The sequence below is a fragment of the Maniola hyperantus genome, chromosome 8 (genome assembly GCF_902806685.2).
Source record: "Maniola hyperantus chromosome 8, iAphHyp1.2, whole genome shotgun sequence".
Lineage (NCBI taxonomy): Eukaryota > Metazoa > Arthropoda > Insecta > Lepidoptera > Nymphalidae > Maniola > Maniola hyperantus.
Window position 1 is genome coordinate 3,366,572 of NC_048543.1, and position 22,382 is coordinate 3,388,953.

A 22,382-nucleotide genomic window follows, 5' to 3' on the forward strand; every position below is an offset into this window, starting at 1 on the left:
GAGACAGTGAAATGTTTTGCGTTATGAATAATTGACGTGTTTAATAATGTTAAAAGCGAAAAAAGACAGAATCCCTCTTAGCGATATTGCCTAGTCTAGTTCGCTGACGGGCGAAACGAATAATCACGAATAATGGAGAAATTTATTCCCGTTGTGAATAAGATGAGATGAAATGAAATGCCATATTTGCTTATGACGTACTACAGACTTTTTAATGAAACCTACTTTTTACCCAACTGCGCTAGAAGCAGGGTAATGTTTTAGCTTTCATAGTGAGTTAACAATTGGGATTGTAGCAATGATTTATATGCAGATTTTCGCAATCGACCAGCTGCTTATCTCATCCACCAGCTGGAAAAAGGGTGGTGATACGGTTAAATAGATTTACATAGCTAAGAATTAGCTTATTACACCCGCCTTTTAATAAAAAACCGGCCAAGTGCGAGTCAGACTCGCGCAACGAGGGTTCCGTAATACAGTCGTAATTTTTCGGCATTTTGCACGATATTTCAAAAACTATGATGCATAAAAACAAATAAAAATCTGTTTTAGAATCCACAGGTGAAGACCTTTCATATGATACCCCACTTGATATAGTTATCTTACGTGGAAAATTTAAAATACTAATTATTAGTTCATGACCACAATTTAATTTTTTTTGTGTGATGTAACCACAAATTCACGTTATTCAGATTTTTCCCCGAACGTCTGCTACAAGACCTACCTACCTACCAAATTTCATGATTCTAGGTCAACGGGAAGTGCCCTATAAGTTTTGATTCTCTTGACGGGTCTTGACAGCGACATACAGACAGACAGACAACGATGTGATCCTAGTTTTTCTCTGGATATATGGAACTTTAAAAATGTATGCATATCGATCGTCACTCCCTTTGAGCTATATGATGCCACATACATACACTCATACATACAAAGAGCAATCTGATAACGTCAAGTCCATAGAAATTAAAGACTTCTTGTTTTTGAGTTTAATGGCATAGAAATTAAAAGTTTCTTGTTTGTAAGTTGTCTCCTAGAGATTTGTTCATTATACAGGGGCGCGGCGGGCGGACTGAAGTCCAAAGGGTTGTAAGTTCATTTCACCACCCCATACTGACACAATGTACACGATGAACAAAGGCCTAATTAAAATAAACATGAGCATGGTTTCTTGAATATTGAAATTTATTAAAATTTACACGCTTTTACCACAGAGTAAATAATACTACGTACTTCTACATACTCACTCACTCAGCGGGCGATGGAGAGAGCTATGCTTGGAGTTTCTCTACGTGATCAAATCAGGAATGAGGAGATCCGTAGGAGAACTAAAGTAACCGACATAGCTCAACGGGTTGCGAAGCTGAAGTGGCAATGGGCAGGGCACATAGTTCGTACAACCGATAGACGTTGGGGTCCCAAAGTGCTGGAATGGCGAACTCGCACCGGAAGACCCAGCGTTTGAAGAGCCCCCACTAGGTGGACGGACGACATCAGACGAGTCAGGCAGGGAGCCGCTGGATCCAGGCGGCGCTAGAGACCTATGTCCAGCAGTGGACGTCTATTGGTTGATGATGATGATGATGATGATGATGACTTCTACATAAGGGAGGGAGTATCGTTAATATTTTGGAGGCCATAAGTGGGAGATCTTATAATTTTGTACCTTTTTTACCTTTGTAATTATTTAACAATAAATAATTTACTCTAATAAAAGCGAAAGGTATCTTGATTAATTTTCTCTGCCAGTATTTATGTTCGTAAGTTTCTTTATTCAACCATAACTTCGAAATGCCTGAAAGATTTGGATGTATGGGGTATCGTTAGAATTCTTGCATCATCCCGAGTGGCCTGGCTATACATTTTTCCAAAAAAAATCAAAATGGCGGCTGTATGTCGCCATTTACAAACGTGTTTTTTTACTTTTTAGTTCGTTTTTGTCAGGGCAGATGTGTTTTTTAATTTTTTTAAAAATTATAACTTTTTAATCTTATTATTATTAGCGTTTACTTACCAATGTTTTTGACGCTAACTTTTTTTCGGCAGGACCAAAAGATCAGAAACGTGGTACTGATAGGAGCACAGGGCTCGCTGGAAGAGAAGACCGTTACCGTGTGCCATGGCGCAGACTTCGTCAACGTGACCTTCGTCAACTTCTGCTGCACTAGAAAAGACATAGCACAAGTAAGTTTTATATAGGTATATCTCTAAAATGCGCATTTACATCAAGTGTCCTAGGGCGACATTGGAGTTACTAAAAAGAGCAGCTGTGTAATCAACCTGTATAATCTGTATATATAAAAGGAGAAGCTGACTGACGGATCTATCAACGCATAGCTTAAACTACTTACTGGACTGATCGGACTGGAATTTGTCATGCAGATAGCTATTATGACGTAGACATCCGCTAAGAAAGGATTTTTGAAAATTCAACCCCTAAAGGGGTAAAATAGGAGGTTGAAATTTGTATAGTCCACACGGACAAAGTGGCTGGGATAAGCTAGTAATCCATATAGTATCAATATACCAAGGAGTAATGTGTATTTTAAGCAATGAAATATCACTTGCTTTAACGGTGAAAGAAACATTTTCCATAATGTTCTCAAAGGTGTGTGAAGTCTGCTAATCCGTACTTGGCTGGCGTTGTAGACTATGGCCAAAACCACAGCCAAAACCCTTCTTAATCTGAGAGGAGACTGGTGCTCTGTAGTGAGCCGAAGATGGGTTAATCATGACGATCAATACATGAAGGGTACAAAGGCAAAACATGTGACATTCCATTTTTCTTCAGTACCCTCTTATGTTGATACTGCTTTTTTGATTGCTCCATTGCGGCTCTAATAGGTCACTGGCGCCGATTCTGTTGTCTTTCTCTAAATTAAATTTAGAGTATGTGCATCTTTTTCTTTTGAATATTGCTAGAAAGGGACGGAACATAAATTTTACAAATTTTAGTGCACGCTACAAATTTAAACAATAGGCTCGCGTCTGGCAGCTAAAGTCACAAGGTTTGACAGTTCTAAATTAAATTTAAAACTGTCAAACTGTATCCTTTTCAATTTCTTATTAGTAAGAAGAGGATGCGAATACTCTAAAATTTAGTTGTACTCAGAATCAGTACCACAGTGGGAAATAATTTGTCTATTACGTAAACCCTGAATTCAGGTAGGTACAGCATAATGTGACCTTTTAGTGGACAGACACGTTTCACACGTTACAAAAGGGATGTAAAATTTGTTGGGTACTGTTCTTTTGTGCTTATTATTTGGTTTGACAGAAATCCGTGGGCGCTTTCAGGCCACGCGCAATATTATAATAAAACATGAAATGTTGTCATGTGTTGAAAATTATAATACGCTTCATTTCAACACACAAATGGAAAGAAGTAAAAAAGATTGCGAGAAGTGAGAAGGCGGACAGTGGTATCGATTTTTTTGTCTTTCTCTAAACTAAATTTAGAGTATCTGCATCCTCTTCATTTTAATATTGCAAAAACGAGACGGAACATGAATTTTACATTTGAAAACTCTAAATTTTAGTGCACGCTACAAATTTAAACAATACGCTTGCGACTGGCAGCTAAAGTCACGAGGTTTGACGGCTCTAAACTAAATCTAAAATTGTCAAACTGTGCTATCCTTTTCATATTATATTAGTAAGAAGAGGATGAGAATGCTCTAAAATTTAGTTGTGTTCAGAATCAGTACCAATGCGTAGTAAATTAAAAAAAAAACAATTTAAGAATTGAACGTTTCAGAATTTAGGCGAGATTTTTTTAATCTTCCACATTTGATTTTTAGGGTTCGGAAAAAAGGAACTCTTTTGGGATCATTTTGTTATCTGTCTCCGTCGTGTCTGTCAAGAAAACCTCTAGTGTACTTCCCGTTGACCTAGAATCATGAAATTTGGCAGCTTGGTAGGTAGGTCTTTTAGCACATGTAATGGAAAAAATCCGAAAATAAAATTAAAATGTGTTCATGAACAGTAATTAGTATTTTCAACTTTCAAAGTAAAATTAATATGCCAAGTGGGGTATCATATTATGAAAGGGTATCTACCTGTACATTCTAAAACAGATTTTTATTTATTGTTATTAATAGTTTTGATAAATCGAGCAAAATATCGAAAAAATACAAGTGTAGTGTGTAGTACGACACCCTCGGTGCGCGAGCCTGACTCGCACTTGGCCATTTTTTTGATAATATACATAAGTCCCTTTCAAAGTCAAAGTCAAATTATTTATTCAGAATAGGTAACATGTTACTCTTACTGATAGTCAAAATTGTTAATTTGTAAGATGATATATAGTACCTACTGATTTCGTAATTAGTTACATAAACTGAAAACTAAAGCTACGAGGGTACTTTGAGTACCTTACGAAAATATTTACTAAATTGCCGGGTTTTACATTTTCAGATATAGAGTATGCGTCTCGCCTTATCTATCTCACGTTATTAATATTTATTACATTATTAACTTTCTATAAATAGCCATGCCATTATATTCTATATAATATACCTACCTACGTGATGACGTTCTAATAATTTCTCTATACGTGTTGTTACGTACTGGGAAGATTTGAAGTCTATTCAATTTCTTAGACACAAGCATTGCATTGTTGAGACTTTTATGCAATACTAGCTGCCCTGGCGAACTTCGTTCCGCCTAACAGTCGATTCAAATTTTTTAAATTTTTCTCTCCGTAAGAACCATCCTCGTACTTCAAGCAATATTATAAAAAAAGAATTAGCGAAATCGGTTCAGCTGCTCTCGAGATTTGCGATGAGCAACACATTTATAGTGATTCCTTTTTATATTATAGATAGATGTAGCGCAAACTAATATTTTGAAGTTACACCTTTGAATACGTCAGGCTTTTGTGCCTTAAGGCTTTGTTGCTCTTCATCCTAGTATCAGCTTTTTGCACCATACCTACCGAATAAATGAATACATTTCAATTGTAACTATCATGCCTCGAATGAAATAAAAGAGATTTGAGACACCTAATTTGCATGCTATTTGTATTCAAAAAACCTGAGAGGCTGAAAAAAATATATACACGGTGAAATTTTAGTGGTATAATTGTAGTCTTCCCGCGGCAGAACGTTTTGCCCTCAGTAGTACTATAGAAATTTTGAGTTAAACCCCCTTAAAGATTTAGTTGGTATACTCATAGTGTGAAGTGACACAATTTAGTTTAACTTTCAAGTATTGAGCGTCATGTCCTAAAGTTTTCAAGGCTCTGTTGATTCATCCCACATTTATCACTTGAAATACTTGTGATAACATACTTTTGACAACGTACTATTGAAATATGAAGTAGAGGCGAACCTTATCTCTCTTAAAACTTAAAGAAATTTCTTTCAGCTTCCTTCTTTTTACGCGACTGCGCAATGCGAAGTGTTATTTTTAGGGTTTCGTACACAAAGGGTAAACTGCACCCTATTACTATGGCACCGCTATTCGTCCGTCTGTCACCAGGCTGTATATAGTAGCTGTGATAGTTAGACAGTTGAAATTTTCATAGATGATGTATTTCTGTTGCTGCTATAACAAGAAATACTAAAAAAACAGAATAAAATAAATATCGAAGGGTAGGGTTTTTAGGGTTCCGTAGCTCAAAAGGAAAAACGGAACCCTGATAGGATCACTTTGTTGTCTATCTATCTGTCTGTCTGTCGGTCTGTCAAGAAACCTACAGGGTACTTCCCGTTGACATAGAATCATGAAATTTGGCAGGTAGGTAGGTCTTATAGCAGACATTCGGGGAAAAATCTGAAAACCTTGAATTTGTGGTTACATCACACAACAAAATTAAATTGTGTACATGAACTAATAATTAGTATTTTCAATTTTCGAAGTAAGATAACTACCTATATTAAGTGGGGTATCATATGAAAGGGCTTCACCTGTGCATTCTAAAACAGATCTTTATTTATTTTTATGCATCATAGTTATTGAATTATAGTGCAAAATATCGAAAAAATATGACTGTTGTACGGAACCCTCGTTGCGCGAGCCTGACTCGCACTTGGCCGGTTTTTATAGATGGAACCCTTCGTGAGCGAGTCTCTCGAGCTCGAGCGAGCGGACTCGCGCATTTTGAAATATTACTGTATTTATTATAATTTGTTAGTCCACGAGTGCCTTCCTGAAAATTTTTAGGATTCACTGGCCCCAACGGAGTAATAGATTATGTCAGAATTTGGTTTTGTAGCGTGACGTTTATTAGGGTTTACAGTGTCGCACGAACGCGCTATAATTTCAATGTTTCGAGGCGAAGTCGCGGCGCGGCACCCTAATATATTACGTTTATCTCACGTTCATTACCGAATGACATGTTTCGCCGTACACGTCTCATAAATTTGTAAGTCACACCCACGTTTGCTAGAGGATGAGATGTTCGCATATTTATTAACCCCCGACGCTGATCCATTCAAAAGTCAAAAGTCAAATGATTTATTCAAAATCGGTAATAAATTACTCTTTTTGATAGTCAGATGTTGAATTTGTAAGATATAGTGGTGATAATTATTACGAAAACTTAAGCTACGAGGGTTCCAAACGCGCCTTTGGATGTTATACTCCAACTAGCTTATGCTAGTGACTTCATCCGCGTGGACTACACAAATTTCAAACCTCTGTTTCACCTCCTTAGGGGGTGAATTTTCAAAAATCCTTTCTTATTCTTCCTAGTCTCGAATAGTTTTATGTAAACCCGATGACACTACAATAACCTTGACCTATTACACCCAAGAAAATTTGGGACTACTCATCTTGACAAATTATGGCACATGTATCATGTTCGGGCTCGTTAATTACAACCTTTATGAGTAGTTGGACACATAGTGCTCAAAGTCTGATGATAGAGCGCTAAAGTAGTTAGTTAACGGCATTTCGAACCAGTGGTAAACTAAACTAGTTGACGATTCAAAAGCACTTGTAAAAGTTTACTTGAATAAAAATCTATTCTATTCTATTCTATTCTATTCTATTCTATTCTGTTCTAGCCTATCCTATCCTATCCTATCCTATTCTATTCTATAGCGTGGTTAAGTATAGCACACACGACACTTCAAACAAGCGAACTGATTTAATTACTTGTTACTACTACTACCGGCACAGCGGCCTGTCCGCACACGATTTCAGTGTGCGTGGGTAACGGTAGGGCTGAGGTAGATGCGAATCCAATCTAGCGGGACAAGGATAATGCTATATGTAAGCAACATCAGTGTTTTTCACTTGCGTGCCTATCTCTTGAAAAAAAACAACATAAATATAACATAACAGAGGTAGTACTTAGTGATTGTGTGGAAGATGAGAAGAAGACCTGAGTCTAGCCTAAAGTACAGCAATGTTAAGAACATTTCACTTACGCGGTCTCCACTAGACTCCACGTTTCAGAATAGATTCTTAAAAGGAGCAATTTGCTCCGAACAGCGGTTTATAAGAAATTCCGCTATATATTTATAAAAAGACGACGCCTTCCCTCCTGAGACAATATGATTTTTATCTTATTTTCTTTAAAGATAAAACTTGTACTGCATCTTGGGAAAGTTGAAGATTACGTTCGGAGACTTTTCTCATCGCTTATTCTTTAAATAATAAATTTTCATAATTTATCGCTTGAATGATGTAAGAAAGATATTTCATTTGAAGACGCGAAAGAAATTAAAATACCAATTAGAATTTTTTCTTGTTGTGTATTAATTTTTAAAGCGTTACTTAATACAATTTTTAGGGTTCCGTTTTTGAGGTACGGTTATAGGAGGTATGTTTTACAATAAGACAGCAGCGTCTTTTCGGATAATAGCTCAAACCAAGCTTTAATTACTTTGGTACAGAGGCTACAGAGCCACGTCCTTTGAGTGTCCTCCATGTTTTGTTTTCGTTATACTAATTTCAGCTGTATGTAAAATTAAAGAAAGCTGAATTTAAGGAAATACAAAATAGACACCGCGCCTCAGGTCCACTCTAATAACTCCGTGCATATGTATACATCGGACCTAAGAATAACTGGGTTATAGTAGATTATTCAACATGGGGTAATGTGATGTCTTACGTCATGGGCGCGGGGTTTAGGGGCGCCCAAGAGTCAAGACTAAGACAGTATTACCCCCAAGATCAAAATAAAATTGTTCGTCATCTCAAGTGTTTAATTTAAACCAAAATTGCCCTATGTATCATTTCATATAAATTAATTTAATATCTTAGGAGATATCACGAAATTAAAATAATGGCGACGGCAGCAGCAGTCCGTCCGTGCATCGCGTATATGTCGCAGTGTGATTATATTGCAGGTCGGTAGTAGGTACCTACCAAGTAAAGACTTTTTGAACTCGAGGACCCAACTCCTCAGCCTTGATGCTGTAAGGAATTGCATTCTTAAATCGTGATGATACTATGGGATTTTTTAAAAAACCTTAAACCACGCGGGCCAAGCCGCGGGGATCAGCTAGTATTAGATAAGTTTCGTCTTTCGCAGGAGCTTTTAGTGTATATTTTATTTTCTTTGAGATTCTTCCCAACGGTTTTGTTCAGATTAGCGAGTGACGGGTGCCGCCCCTGGACACGTGTCGTTCACAGCCTTGTACCTTTACGCTTGTCATAAGCACGCAAAGACGCATGTCATCATCATCATCATCATCAACAACTAATCGTCGGCTCACTACTGAGAACGGGTCTCTTCTCAGGTTTGGCCACCACGGTGACCAGACAGGTGCGGATTAGCAGACTTCATACACATCAAGTGCACTAAAAGGCCATGTTATATATTTGTATGTTCAGCCTATGTTGTATTTACTATGATATTATGTTAACTTGACATTCTTATTGGTAATCGAAACTATTTTTATAGTAACATACCTAATATTACTATTAATAACAAAGAAGAAACTTATTCACATTATAACAAACTTAATTAAAGCGATCGATAAATAAAATGAAAATAATTTCGTTTTAAAATTAATAACCTATACAAGTACCTAATTAAATCTTTTATAAAATAATGTAACACATAGCTCGCATGGAATTGTATAATAATTATATATTTACTATGTATATATTGTAAAAGTAGCTAACTTTGCAATGCCCTCACTCGGGGCTTCATGTAATCATTAAATCAAATGAATAAATAAACGAAAAACTTTTGAGAACATTTGAGAATTTCCTCACAATGTTTTCCTTCACCGTTAAAGCAAGTGATATTTAATTGCTTAAACTTAACTCTGAAAAGTTAGAGGTCAATCTTCTGCAATCGACCCCCGAATAGCAAATCATAAAATCGGGGATGTCTTGCATTCTTGATGAAGCTCTGCCTTGCAGTGAGGGCTTGAAGATATATTTGGAGAGATCAGGGGGCAACGTCTTCCTAAGGGCGCCTCCTGTGGCTCGGACATTGGCATCTAAAGTTTTCAAATCTTATTATCTAGGATCAGCTGCAAACTAACTATATATCTAGTAAGGATACTGAATAGTTTTCGGTTAATCTGTTGTCCGAGGACCCTCGCTAGGGTCGTCGTAACATTATGCCTTTAACCGCGGGCGAGGGCCACAAAGAGATTATGCTTGACTCGGGCTCATGTTTGCATTAAGCTTAATACCTACGCACGCGATGGAAACTATAGTACGCGACAGGTCGAGATGGTAATCGGGGTGGGAACGCCCCGCACCCCCGCATAGCCCCCGCGCTGCGGGTGCGGGCGAGCGCGGGTGACGTGCAGGTGTACGAGGCGTCTCATACGCCTCATATCCCGATTGCTATCTCAACCTGTCGCGCTCTATACGTGACTGCCTAGTGCCTACCCGTAGTTTGACAGAGAGTGTGGCGATCGCAATCACCTTTGATTGGCTGATACCAACGATCTCCGCAATCACCTCTGTTTGGCTGATGCCTGATACCAACTATACGGTTTTTTTTTCACAGAATCAAACCTGTTACTAATAGAAAATAAATGAAAATGTAGGTATTGTATTATGGTTAAGAATTTAGTTTTTACCAAGCTAATCGCGCGAAGAAATCGCGATCGATTTGCTGTTACCCGTTGACGAGTTCCGTCCTCTATTTCCGAAACTGTTCATCAAATCTCCACCAAACTTACATGGTACCAACCTGATTGTACAACCTTTGTAAAAAAGAAATATATCAAAACCTGTTCAAATTTGACGGAGTTATGGAGTAAAACCGATAAAAAAATTTGATCCCGTATCCCGAAGAATCTCATTTTTTTTGGGATAAAAACTACCGGACTATCAGATCTCACTGTTCAAAAATTCATTTAAATCAGCTGTTCTGTAGTTTTTGCGGATGCGCGCACATACAGACATACATACAAACAAAAAATTGTTTTGGAGTCTGTATTGATAATATTTCCTCCGATTAAAATTTTCAAAATATAAATCGTCCAGTTACAGTTTTATTATAAGTATAGATTTATGTAGATTGAAGAATTTTCGTCTACTTTCAATGGATATTGTAAAGTTTCATAGAACACGTCTTTTATTAGAAACTTTAGTAATAAACGCTTTGTTTGCTATCCTTTCTCGTCCAGTGAATAAGAAACTGTGTAATCCTTTTGCGACTTTCCCACCTAAAGTACTGACATGGTGACTCAACCTGAATGGAAACCTGGAATACCTTCCAGGTACAGAAGGTTCACTACGCAAAGACGTAGGTATAAATAAATAGCGTAAACTTTTATCTTCTTATATATATAAAACTAGCTAAAAATCCCGTGCGAACTCTTTGATTTTCCGGGATAAAAAGTAGCATATGTCACACTCCAGGTCTTTGACTATACCCATGCAAAAAATCAGGTCGATCCGTTGCTCTGTTGCGACGTGATTGAAGGACAAACCAACAAAGCAATAAATCAACAAACCAACAAACAAACACACTTTCGCATTTGTAATAAGGGTACTGATTCAAAGTGCTGACTGACTGACTTATCAACGCACAGCCTAAACCGCTGATCCTAGAGTGAAATTTTGAGGGTGTGTTCTTTGTAGAGTAGATATCCACTAAGAAAGGATTTTTCGAAATTCCACCCCTAAGTGGCTTAAATAGGGGATGATAGTTTATATAAAAGTCCGTCATTTTTCAAATTATATGCATGAAATATAGTACCGTAGTATTTGGGTTTTCGGTCACAAATGAAGAAATACGGATTTTTGGAAACCCCCACCTCGATTTTATTCCACCCGAGCGAAGCCAGCGCGGGTCAGCTAGTCTCTTATATATTTTCTCTCTCGTTAGGCGAGAGGCGTCGAGTACTGGGTCTGCTGGAAGTGGCTGGAAGTGTTATCGTATGCATGAAGTCCACAAAATAACTTTGATGAAGATTCACTCTGACTAAAAAAATATGTAGGTAGGTACTTATCTACAAAGTTCAGGCATACAAGATATCCGTCAAAACGATCGCGTCACCTCGGTCTACGCACTTCGTAGAAGTTTGATACAAAAGTTTGCAAATATCTAATATCTTGCTAAAGAGATACCTTATAGGTATAGTGTTGCTATCTATTATCGCGGTTAGCGCACATCGTAAATCACTTACCCATATGCGAAAGTGTGTTTGTTTGTTAGTTTGTTGGTTTATTGGTTTGTCCTTCAATCACGTCGCAACGCAGCAACGGATCGACGTAATAGGCTACTTGACACTTTTTTAAAGTTGGTCTTGAATGGTTAATATTTGTCCTATTATATCAAAAAAATTAACACTATATTTTTTTGCGCCCTAAAAACCATAAAACTTTAATTTAAAAATATATTTTTCTTAGACAGGTGAAAACACTGTCGGCCATGTTTGGCCGATAGATTATCTGTGCTCTGACGTCATGCATTTGTAAACAACAGCATAACCTCCCAAAGTTAATAAACATGACTTCTATTATACTAGTTTACATGAAAAATATAGTAATTATCGTTATTGTATCATCCGAGAATGTAAAAAAACGCATCGATAAAGACCACAGGAAAGTTGTGGATTAGAGTGCCCAGTGAAATAAATATACGTAACACGCGAAGACTTGCTTAAAGGGATCCTATATGACTAACGACTTCAACCCAAATTTATTTTTGCAAAGATCACTTTGTTGTAAGTCTTACTTAATAACTTATTCAATTTATAAAGAGAAAACGATAATTTTTACGTTTACTATGAGTTTTTAGAAATATATAAAAACTAGCTTATGCTCGTGACTTCGCCCGCGTGGACTTCATAAATTTCAAACCTCCATTTAACCCACTCAGAGGTGGAATTTCAAAAAATCCTTTCCTAGTGGATACCTTCTCTTTACCTACAAAGAACACACCCACCAAATTTCATGTATCTAGGATCAGCTGTTTAGATGTTTAGGCTGTGCGTTGATATTATATAAGTTAGTCACGACTCTAAATTTTATATATATGGATACTACGTTAGTCCCCGCGTCACATCGGGATGACATTTCTTTGTTTACATATTTAAGACGTCACATCATGGCTGACAGCGTTTTCTGCGTTTCAAATAAAAATAAAAACTGTATTTTTTTAAATTGGATTTATATATCCATCCTGCGTTTTTAATAATTGTTATTGATATATTTCGTTGTCTTAAGCAAAATACTATAATAAATAATCATTTATTGGACGAAATTAGATATGAGTCAAGTAGCCTATTTTATGTATGGGTATATGGTATAGTTAAAGACCTGGAGAGTGATATAGGCTTTTTTTTATACCGGGGAATCAAAGAGTTCCCACAGGATTTTTAAAAACCTAGATCCACGCGTATGAAGTCGCGGGCATCAGCTAGTCTATAATATAATACTAGTGGATGCCCGCGATTTCATCCGTGTGGTGGGAACTCTTTGATTTTCTGGTATAAAAAGCCTATATCACTCTCAAGGTCTTTAACTATACCCATGCAAGAAATCACGTTGACCCGTTGCTCCGTTGTGACGTGATTGAAGGACAAATCAACAAACAAGCACTTACAGTATGGGTAAGTACTAAGTAGTGATTTATTATCACCAAGGATTAAGGTATAGAGCCGGGATTGACGCGAGAACATAACTACCACTATGAAATGATTATCCACTGTTTATGATCCGAATTATTTGGCTAGATGCCAGATAAAGGCAGTGGTCCGACCGTCCGCGCCGGCGGTAAACGACTAACTATCGACGATTTTCTCTCTCAAGAAACGCACAATAAATGTACGTTCCGTGTAAACGAAAGAGATGCATATATCAAAAGTTGCTCTCTGACTGTTCACACTGCCGGCGACAACTCGCTTTACTAGTTTTGTCGCTGAGCGACGAGCTTTCAAAAATAAACTCGCTCAGCAATATTCGTTCAGCGATGCTTGCTCGCTTGAACTTGTAAGGCGCGCGCAGGTTTGCACAGGACTGAGCGACAGCGGGCGAATGGCGCGAGTAATCGCTCGTCGCACTTGACACTCGCTTATAGCCCGGCGACAAAACTATCGAAACTACACACTTGCTTCCCGCTGATCGCCTACTCGTTTATACTTTCTAGTTCTACTCGTTTCTCGTTCATCGTCGGCGGTCGGACCACTGCCTAATGCCATATTTATGCGTAACCTAAGCTAAACGTTTCATTATGTTAGCTCTCGGATTATATTAGATTCATGTGACATTTGACCCTTTTGTCGCCAATTTGCCCGCAATAATATAAGGGTCGAATATGCATAACAAATATTTTGAAGATCTCCCTGACGCAGTTGTGAGTGCTTTTGTAAATGGGAGATTCCTAGGTTCGATTCCCGGTAATGGAAATTCGGAAAATAATTTCTAAATTGTCACTAGTCTGGTCTTGTGGGAGGCTTCGGTCGTGACACTTTAGTTACACGACACGCTAGTTACCACCCTACCGGCAAACACGTATCGTATGTTAAGCGATTAGGAGACCTAATTTGACAGCTAAAATGTGACGATCGCAATCACCTCTGATTGGCCGGCACTTTCTCTCTATTGGCTGAAATGCATTGTTATAGAAAGAGCACCATAAATTCAGGATTTTTTCTTGTTCTCTAATTCAGTTTTTTCGCAATTGACTTGACGGTACCATGCTGTTTAGAAAGTAGAATCCGATTTGGGATAATATGGGTTTGACTGACCTGCCTTATCTACCTCTTCCAAGTTAGCCCGCGTACATCTTACACTCCGTCGTCAGTCTTACGTCACTTATCTCGGTAAGATCGCAGTGAAAGACTAACTTGTTATCGAATAATAATAAAAAAAAAATCAATCAGTGGGGCTGCCGATAGAAGTGAAAAATTAAAGCTATGAAATAACAGTCATGGTATGAAATAACAGAAAGAGGGTAGTTCGATACTGCCCATGACAGCTCGAACTTCATCTCTCGTAGCACTGCAGTCCCGTCGTGATCATCACGACCCATGCAATTGTGTTGAAATATCGACATATAAAAACATCGAATTAATTGTAGTGTGTACCCGTTATCAGTGGCGTGCAGCTCATAGAGGCATAAACGCACTGCTTACCCTCATTGTAATAAGTCAATGCTTATTTTTCATTTTAACCTGCTGTAAAATAAGTTTATACCTAAATGCATACCCTGGCTTTAACTCCTGTGCACGCCACTGCCCGTTATCTACATTAAAATATGTCGTTAAACAACGAAATTAGCTTAAAATCAACAGTCATGGGTTTGCGGGACTTTCAAATGAATTGTAGTATAGGTACCTACCTATCAGAAATTACTACCACTATGAAATGATTATCCACTGTTTATGATCCGAATTATTTGGCTAGATGCCAGATAAAGGCAGTGGTCCGACCGTCCGCGCCGGCGGTAAACGACTAACTATCAACGATTTTCTCTCTCAAGAAACTCACAATAAATGTACGTTCCGTGTAAACGAAAGAGATGCATATATCAAAAGTTGCTCTCTGACTGTTCACACTGCCGGCGACAACTCGCTTTACTAGTTTTGTCGCTGGGCGACGAGCTTTCAAAAATAAACTCGCTCAGCAATATTCGCTCAGTAATAACGAAATTAGCTTAAAATCAACAGTCATGGGTTTGCGGGACTTTCAAATGAATTGTAGTATAGGTACCTACCTATCAGAAATTACAATATCATAATTTGTGAATTAAAACCATTAGCATTTAGCAGTTTAGTTTTACAACTAGCGGCACTCTGAGCACTATTAACATTAGCATGTTAGACGAGACCATTGAGACCTTGAAGGTTTTACTCAATCCAGAATCGCCCAACGCACCTAAAGAAGTTTCCACTTCGACAAATGTGTCGCTATAAATCGCTTTGTATTGTCATGTAGGAGAAATATGGTTGGTTATAATTTATTGTTGTATTCCATGACAAATGTGGAGACGCTAAGCTTCGCTGCGTATGATTTGGCAGGATTTCAGTTTTTGGCAGATTTTATTTTAGGCTAAATCCCCCGTTTCGGTTGCTCCCAGATTATGTTAGATTTATGATATTGATATTTTTGCGTATTCTTCATAGTTACATCACTACTCATATTATCAGTAAGTCAGACTAGATAGTATTATTTGTTTGATATTGTTTCTGTGATTTTTTTCGTTTTTCGCGTACAAATAAGTAAAAAAAAAACAGACCAATTTAGTTAGTAGAGTACGAATAATGCGAGCATTAGGCTGGGTATTAGAAAAAATACTGCCCAAACTTTTTGTTTTATCCTATGACAATATAAGCTCGTATATATTTATGATGTTGATCCTAAATAAATTATTTGGCCGAACTCCAGCCTATTTCCAGGAATATTTATTCGTGACTTATCTAAATGCCCTATTATGTCAGGCTGGGATTATACTGCAAATGTGACGTACAAACTGGCTTTGTACAAATGAATTAATGTTCGTAATATGCATATTGTGTTGTCGTGATTGCCATTATTTATTGCTAAAAAGTCGAGGCTTTGACGTCACTGGCAGGCGTCAAATCCATATCCATACTAATATTATAAATGCGAAAGTGTGTCTGTCTGTCTGTCTGTCTGCTAGCTTTTCACGGCCCAACAGTTTAACCGATTTTTATGAAATTTGGCACAGAGCTAGCTTACATCCCGGGGCCTTAAGGACATAGGCTACTTTTTATCCCGGAAAATCAAAGAGTTCCCACGGGATTCAAAAACCCAAAATCCACGCAGACGAAGTCGCGGGCATCATCTAGTGTTGGTATATTTGACGCAGGCAGCCCTATTTTCCTATGATTTTACATCAACATAGCTTAATATTCGACATATTGTCGTCTATTCAGGATCAAACCAAGAGCTCCCTCACTCTAGTTCACTCTGACTTCACGCTATGGTTTGCTATGGAACAGTTTGTTTAACGATTTAATTTTCAACATTTAGCACCTTAACGCCCGAGGAGTCGTTGAAACCTTTACTGTATAATTCAAGTAATTTTTTGGCTGGATTCCAGGTTAATATGTTTGCTCATTCGTAAATTACGTTAAGTTATTCATTCTGTCTGCTCCTGGATTATGTAAGATTCTCGTAGCTCCGAAATATCTATAGTTGTGCTATCCATACAGAACAATGGAATAAAGCCTGAAACACATCCAACACCAAGCGTGGCCAACTCGGTTTCTGTCACAGAAACATAAAGGTCTTCGCACATTACACAGACCCGACGCCGCCTCCAGTCCGCCTCCTATTCACAGTCGAACTGGAGGCGGCGTCGGGTCTGTGTAGTGGAAATGTGAGCTTTATATCGTGTTCCTTACGGTGGAATTTTCAACTATATAATTATTATATACTTAATTGAAAAGCGACTCGGGTCAAGTGCGAGTCGGACTCGCACACTAATTTTTGTGGTGGCCATCCAGCGGCAATAGAAATACACACAAAATTTCAACTCTACCTAAGACGGACGAACAGAGGAGCCTTAGTAATAGAGTCCCTCAGTCACCCTTCGGGTACGTTAGTACTATTATATCTTCTGTGCTTCGGGTTCGGAATCCAAAACACAAAAACAATAGAAAACCCTATATCTATTTAGTCAAACATACATAAAATTACTAACTACTGTCCGACAAGGCTCTTTTGGCACTTGAATGACATTGACAGGGGGGCGCTGTTGGAGAACAATGGCTTTGACTATTCAAACAAGAACAAAGAGGACACTTGACGGCAACGTTGGTTCCGATTTTCGCCATGCGTCAAAAGAGCCTTGTCGCACTGTAGATTAAACTAATTAAATTAAAATAGAAAAATAGATACGAAAGTATAAATATAGCTAACCTCGGTTTCCTCCTAATCCTAATCCTAGTTTAACTTTACACTCATGATAGTTTAAACGCTAAAATAGATACGAAAGATTTCTAATAACATTGTAAATTGAAAAATTAAAAAGAGCAACCGCCGAGTTTTTTGCTGGTTCTTCTCGGTAGGAACGGCATTCCGAACCAGTGGTAAATTAAAACTACCTAACTATTCATAAGCACTTGTAAAAAGTTTACATGAATAAAAACATATTCTGTTCTATTCTATTCTATTCTATTCTATAAGGAAAACCATAGCAATCCTGCCGCGCAGTGACAGTAGCGCCCTGCGCCGCACCGCTCCAAGTTCAACGTATACCAAATAAATCACCTTTTGTGCTTGCTCCCTCGTATTTGAGAAAATTTTTGGTCATACATTCGGGACAATAGATATTTATTTTTATTGTCCAGTTATATCATGCAGATAAATCATAGAATACGTACTATTTTTTATACAAAACTTGGTATAAAAAATTAGTTGGTACTTTTAAGCTTATTTCATACTACGGGATATAAATTAAAATTATTATAGTCCGGTCATATTATAGTATTATTTATATCTCGTAGTGTGAAATAAGCTTTAGTTTTTATTTATTTATTATATTATTTACTAGCTTATGACCACGTCTTCGTCCGCGTGTTCAAACCCCTTTTTTACCCCTTTAGGGATTGAATTTTCTAAAATTCTTTCTTAGCGGATGTCTACGCCATAATAGCTATCTGCATGCCCGATCCGTCCAGTAGTTTGAGCTGTGCGTTGATAGATCAGTCAATCAGTCAGTCAGCTTTTTCTTTTATATTTAGATTAGTTTTTTATACATTTGTTATACAAAACTTACCAAAATGTCTTTATTCTTCAGATAGTTAATGTAAACTCGACATATATAGCAAAAAGATTTCGTGTTTCTTGGTTTTGTTGTTCTTTTAACTTTAACAGTCATGTTTTGTCGACAGATGTGGACAGAAGAGCTGTTCAAGCTGGCGTACAACCTCAACCAGTTCAACAACCCCACCATCAAGTTCCTAGAGAAGTTGCACACGAAGATCGTCCTCAGAGCTGATAAGTCTGGAAAAATCCTCGTTAAAAAGTAAGTACCCACTAAACCTTTGGTTAAAAAGCTTTGTTTGTTCCTTCACAGGCAGGTAGAGGAATACCTACGCAAAAAGTTTTTGAAAATATATGCATTTCCTATTTTTAAGCCGGTAAATTGTATTTCAACAGGTGATGTGTCAACCGTGGCTGACTATATGACCGACGGATCGGACTAAATTAATACTTAAAATGCATATTATATACATAAATAAAAATTCATATCTCCTAAACTATTGAAAATCGCTGAACATACATGGGGGTGATTTGGATACCCCTTAATATAAGGTATTCAAACTTTTCTTTTAGACGTCACATCTCCGGCCACCCTGTATAAAAGGAAAGGGTGATCGACTCACTGACTGATCTATCAACGCACAGCTCATACTGCCGGACGGATCGGGCTGTTTGGCATACAGATGGGGGTAAAATAGACAGACAGACAATTTTTTTATTTACTTAATACATTTTTATAACAGTTTAAATAATGATGTAGTCTGTATAGTGTGATTAAAGAGCACGTTTGAATATCGTTCAACGAAGGTATACCTATAATATACATAGGTAACATAAAACTGGTATTTTATGTAATCCTTTGGAAATTGTTTTCGGCAATTGTCGGAAAAGCGGCTATAGGTATAATCGGGTAAAAAATGGGATGTCGAGTTTTCACTTTTCAGACAGTTTTAATGCTTCTATAAACCGACATCCGTTGATTTACCTATTTGTATCCGTCACGGACAGTGACATTTTTTATTTCCGTCGAGATATTTATATAGGGGAATATTTTATTTTTACTTGGAAATATCCAGGTACCCGGCACTTTTCCTGTTACGAAAGTTTAAAGAAAACTCAATAGAATGTTACGAAATAACTTTTTGTTTATCAGTTTGATTATTATCTTGTATTATTCTTATATTATATTATCAACACCTGTTGTAAATTCAGGCAAAAACTGGCTTCCCATAGTATAGCGACTAGTTTGGGGTCAGGAACGTTACTAGGCACTATTTTTGACATTTTTAATAATTACGTCATCATCATCAACCGATAGACGTCCACTGCTGGACATAGGTCTCTTGTAGGGACTCGCACACGCCACGGTCTTGCGTTGCCTGAATCCAGCGGCTCCATGCGACTCGTCTGATGTCGTCTGTCCACCTAGTGGGGGTCTTCCAACACTGCTTCTTCCGGTGCGAGGTCGCCATTCCAGCACCTTGAGACCCCCACGTCTATCAGTTTTACGAACTATGTGCCCTGCCCATTGCCACTTCAGCTTCGCAACCCGTTGAGCTATGTCGGTTACTCTAGTTCTCCTACGGATCTCCTCATTTCTGATTTGATCACGTAGAGAAATTCCAAGCATACCTCTCTCCATCGCCCGCTGAGTGACTCTGAGCATTCTTACGAGGCCCATAGTTAGCGACCATATAACTATACCCATATTATAATAACTACCTATTTAACCTTAATTTTATATTCGTTGTAATTTTAAAATGTATACGTATTAGATCGATGGCTTAAAGGTTAGTTTTAGTAAAACTGCGCGGATACGTATTTGAAAACGTTAAATCAAATGATAAGAAAGTTCAGAGTCACTCAGCGGGCGATGCAGAGAGCTATGCTTGGAGGAAACGGGAAATGAGGAGATCCGTAGGGGAACGAGAGTAACCGATGCGACGTAGCTCCATGGGTTGCGAAGTTGAAGTGGTGGACGTTAGGGTCCCAAGATGCTAGAATGGCGACCTCGCACCGAAAAGCGCCGCGTTGGAAGACCCCCACTAGGTGGACAGACGACATCAATCTAGTCGCACGGATCTAGTGGATTCAGGCAGCACAATCGTAGCGTGTAGAATTCCCTACAAGGGACCTATGTCCAGCCGTGGACGTCTATCGATTGATGATGATGATGATGATGATGAAATAAGATGCGAACTCTGCCGTGTCTGAAGTAGCCTTAAACCTTTGTCGATAAAAAATGTATTTTTAAATAATCCACGTGAGTACACTTTAACTCTATATTTAGTACAAAAACTCTTAACCTTTTATCAGATCGTCTGATTGTGGCAGCAAGTTTCCGCTATGGCTATTATGGTAAAAAAACATGAGCAAATATTGAAGCATTCGTCGTGTATTTGCTTAAGTGACATAATCTTGACGACAATCGCTCATTGCGTGTAAATATTTGCCGTGTAATCGATTTATCACAGTTATTTATAACGTTTATGTGATAAATATTGTTTATGAATACTATTTTATTACCCGACTACGGCAAAGCCAAAAGGAAGGGTTTTGATTTTGGCAATCTATGTATGTTTGTATCTATGTGTGTTCCATTGTAGTCGCTAAACTACTGGGCTGATTTTGATGAATGAGGTGTCAATTGATTCGTTGTTATGGTCCGGGTGACAAGCTACATTTTATACGAACAAAATCGATGCGACGGATGTAACATCCAAAAAGTGGGTGTCTTTAATTTTTTTTTGCTATTGTATCGAGTGGGATGTCAAATGAAAGAGGAAAAAATACTGAGTTCATAAATATATTATAGTATACTATTAAAATATACCAAGCGACAGAAACCTAATTTTACTATAATATTTCAGCGTTTACTAAGACGATCGTAGTCGTTTTAGTTTTCAACTTTTAAGTTTTTCAATAATAATAACCATAAGGGCCATTTAAGTAGATTTAATGATGGTATATGTTATCTGACCATCGCGCTGGCTCACTGATGAGCACGGGTCTGCTCTCTGAATGAGGAAGGGTTAGGCCATAGTCCACACTACTTTGAGCACATTATGAAGATAGAATTGTCAGGCATGCAGGTTTCCTTATGGTCTTTTTCTTTACCGTTAAAGAAGTGATATTGTTAAAGCAAGTACGCTTGAAAAGTTTCCCGCATCGGGTTAGCGCGGGGGCTGTGCGGGTGTGCAGGGCATCCCCACCCCGATTACCATGTCGACCTGTCGCGTACTGCAGATACGGAGTGGGGACTCCTGAAATCTAAATATATAAAAGGAAAAGGTGACTGACTGACTGACTGACTGACTGACTGACTGATCTATCAACGCACAGCTCAAACTACTGGAAGTATTGGGCTGAAATTTGGCATGCAGATAGCTATTATGACGTAGGCATCCGCTAAGAAAGGATTTTTGAAAATTCAACCCCTAAGGGGGTGAAATAGGGGTTTGAAATTTGTGTTGTCCACGCGGACGAGGTCGCGAGCATAAGCTAGTTAAAAAATAAAAGATGCATCGTTCATCTCCGGCTTCTTATTGAATGCTGCGATGAATCCTTAAAACTGTTTCTCGATTCAATGCGATGTTTTCATTGCATTCATAAAACGGCGATTGTTTTGCTTCGCGAAAGCCTTACAATTCTATTATATTTACGCTTTGTGTTTTTGTGTTTACACTTACAAAGAAACTTTTTCATGATCAACGCAGACGACCACTTTTGTCGGTCACTGATTGTTATACATCAACGGCTTATTAGACGGTGAATCGGTAGAATTAGTAGAAATAAAAAGAATAGAATATATTCAAGTAAACTTTTACAAGTTCTTTTGAATCGTCAAATAGTTTAATTTACCGCTGGTTCGGAATGCAGTTCCTACCGAGAAGAACCAGCAAGAAACTCGGCAATTTCTTTTTTCAAGTGTTCAGTTCAGTCCCGTCGAGTACGGAACCCCAAACACGATCCTGATGACATTCCTCCAAGAAAAACTAAAGTTTGTTTATTTTGTTGTATAGAACTATCTCGAAGAAATATCTCAATTGTTCTATGGAACAAATTAGGATAAAACTGTCTCATTTTGTCCGGTGACGTCAAGTTCTATAGAACAAATGGATCTTACCCAAAAGAATATTCGTTATTATCATCATCATCATGAAGCCATGAACCCATCACCGGCTAAGGAGCACGGGTCTCCTCTCAATATGAGAAGAGCTTTAATCCTCCACGTTGGCCAAGTGCAGCTTGGCAGACTTCACGCACCTTTAAGAACA

At 38.0% G+C, this 22,382-nt stretch overlaps 1 protein-coding gene across 1 annotated transcript in view; it reads left to right on the plus strand.

The window, feature by feature from the left end:
* The window catches only part of Plc21C (Phospholipase C at 21C), a 132,184-nt gene that overhangs the window by 43,329 nt on the left and 66,473 nt on the right, over positions 1–22,382 (plus strand). Inside the window, exons 3-4 of the mRNA XM_034970898.2 lie at positions 2,047–2,184; positions 18,234–18,367. Coding sequence (XP_034826789.1) covers positions 2,047–2,184; positions 18,234–18,367 — 272 coding nt within the window. The remainder of the gene's footprint in view (positions 1–2,046; positions 2,185–18,233; positions 18,368–22,382) is intronic.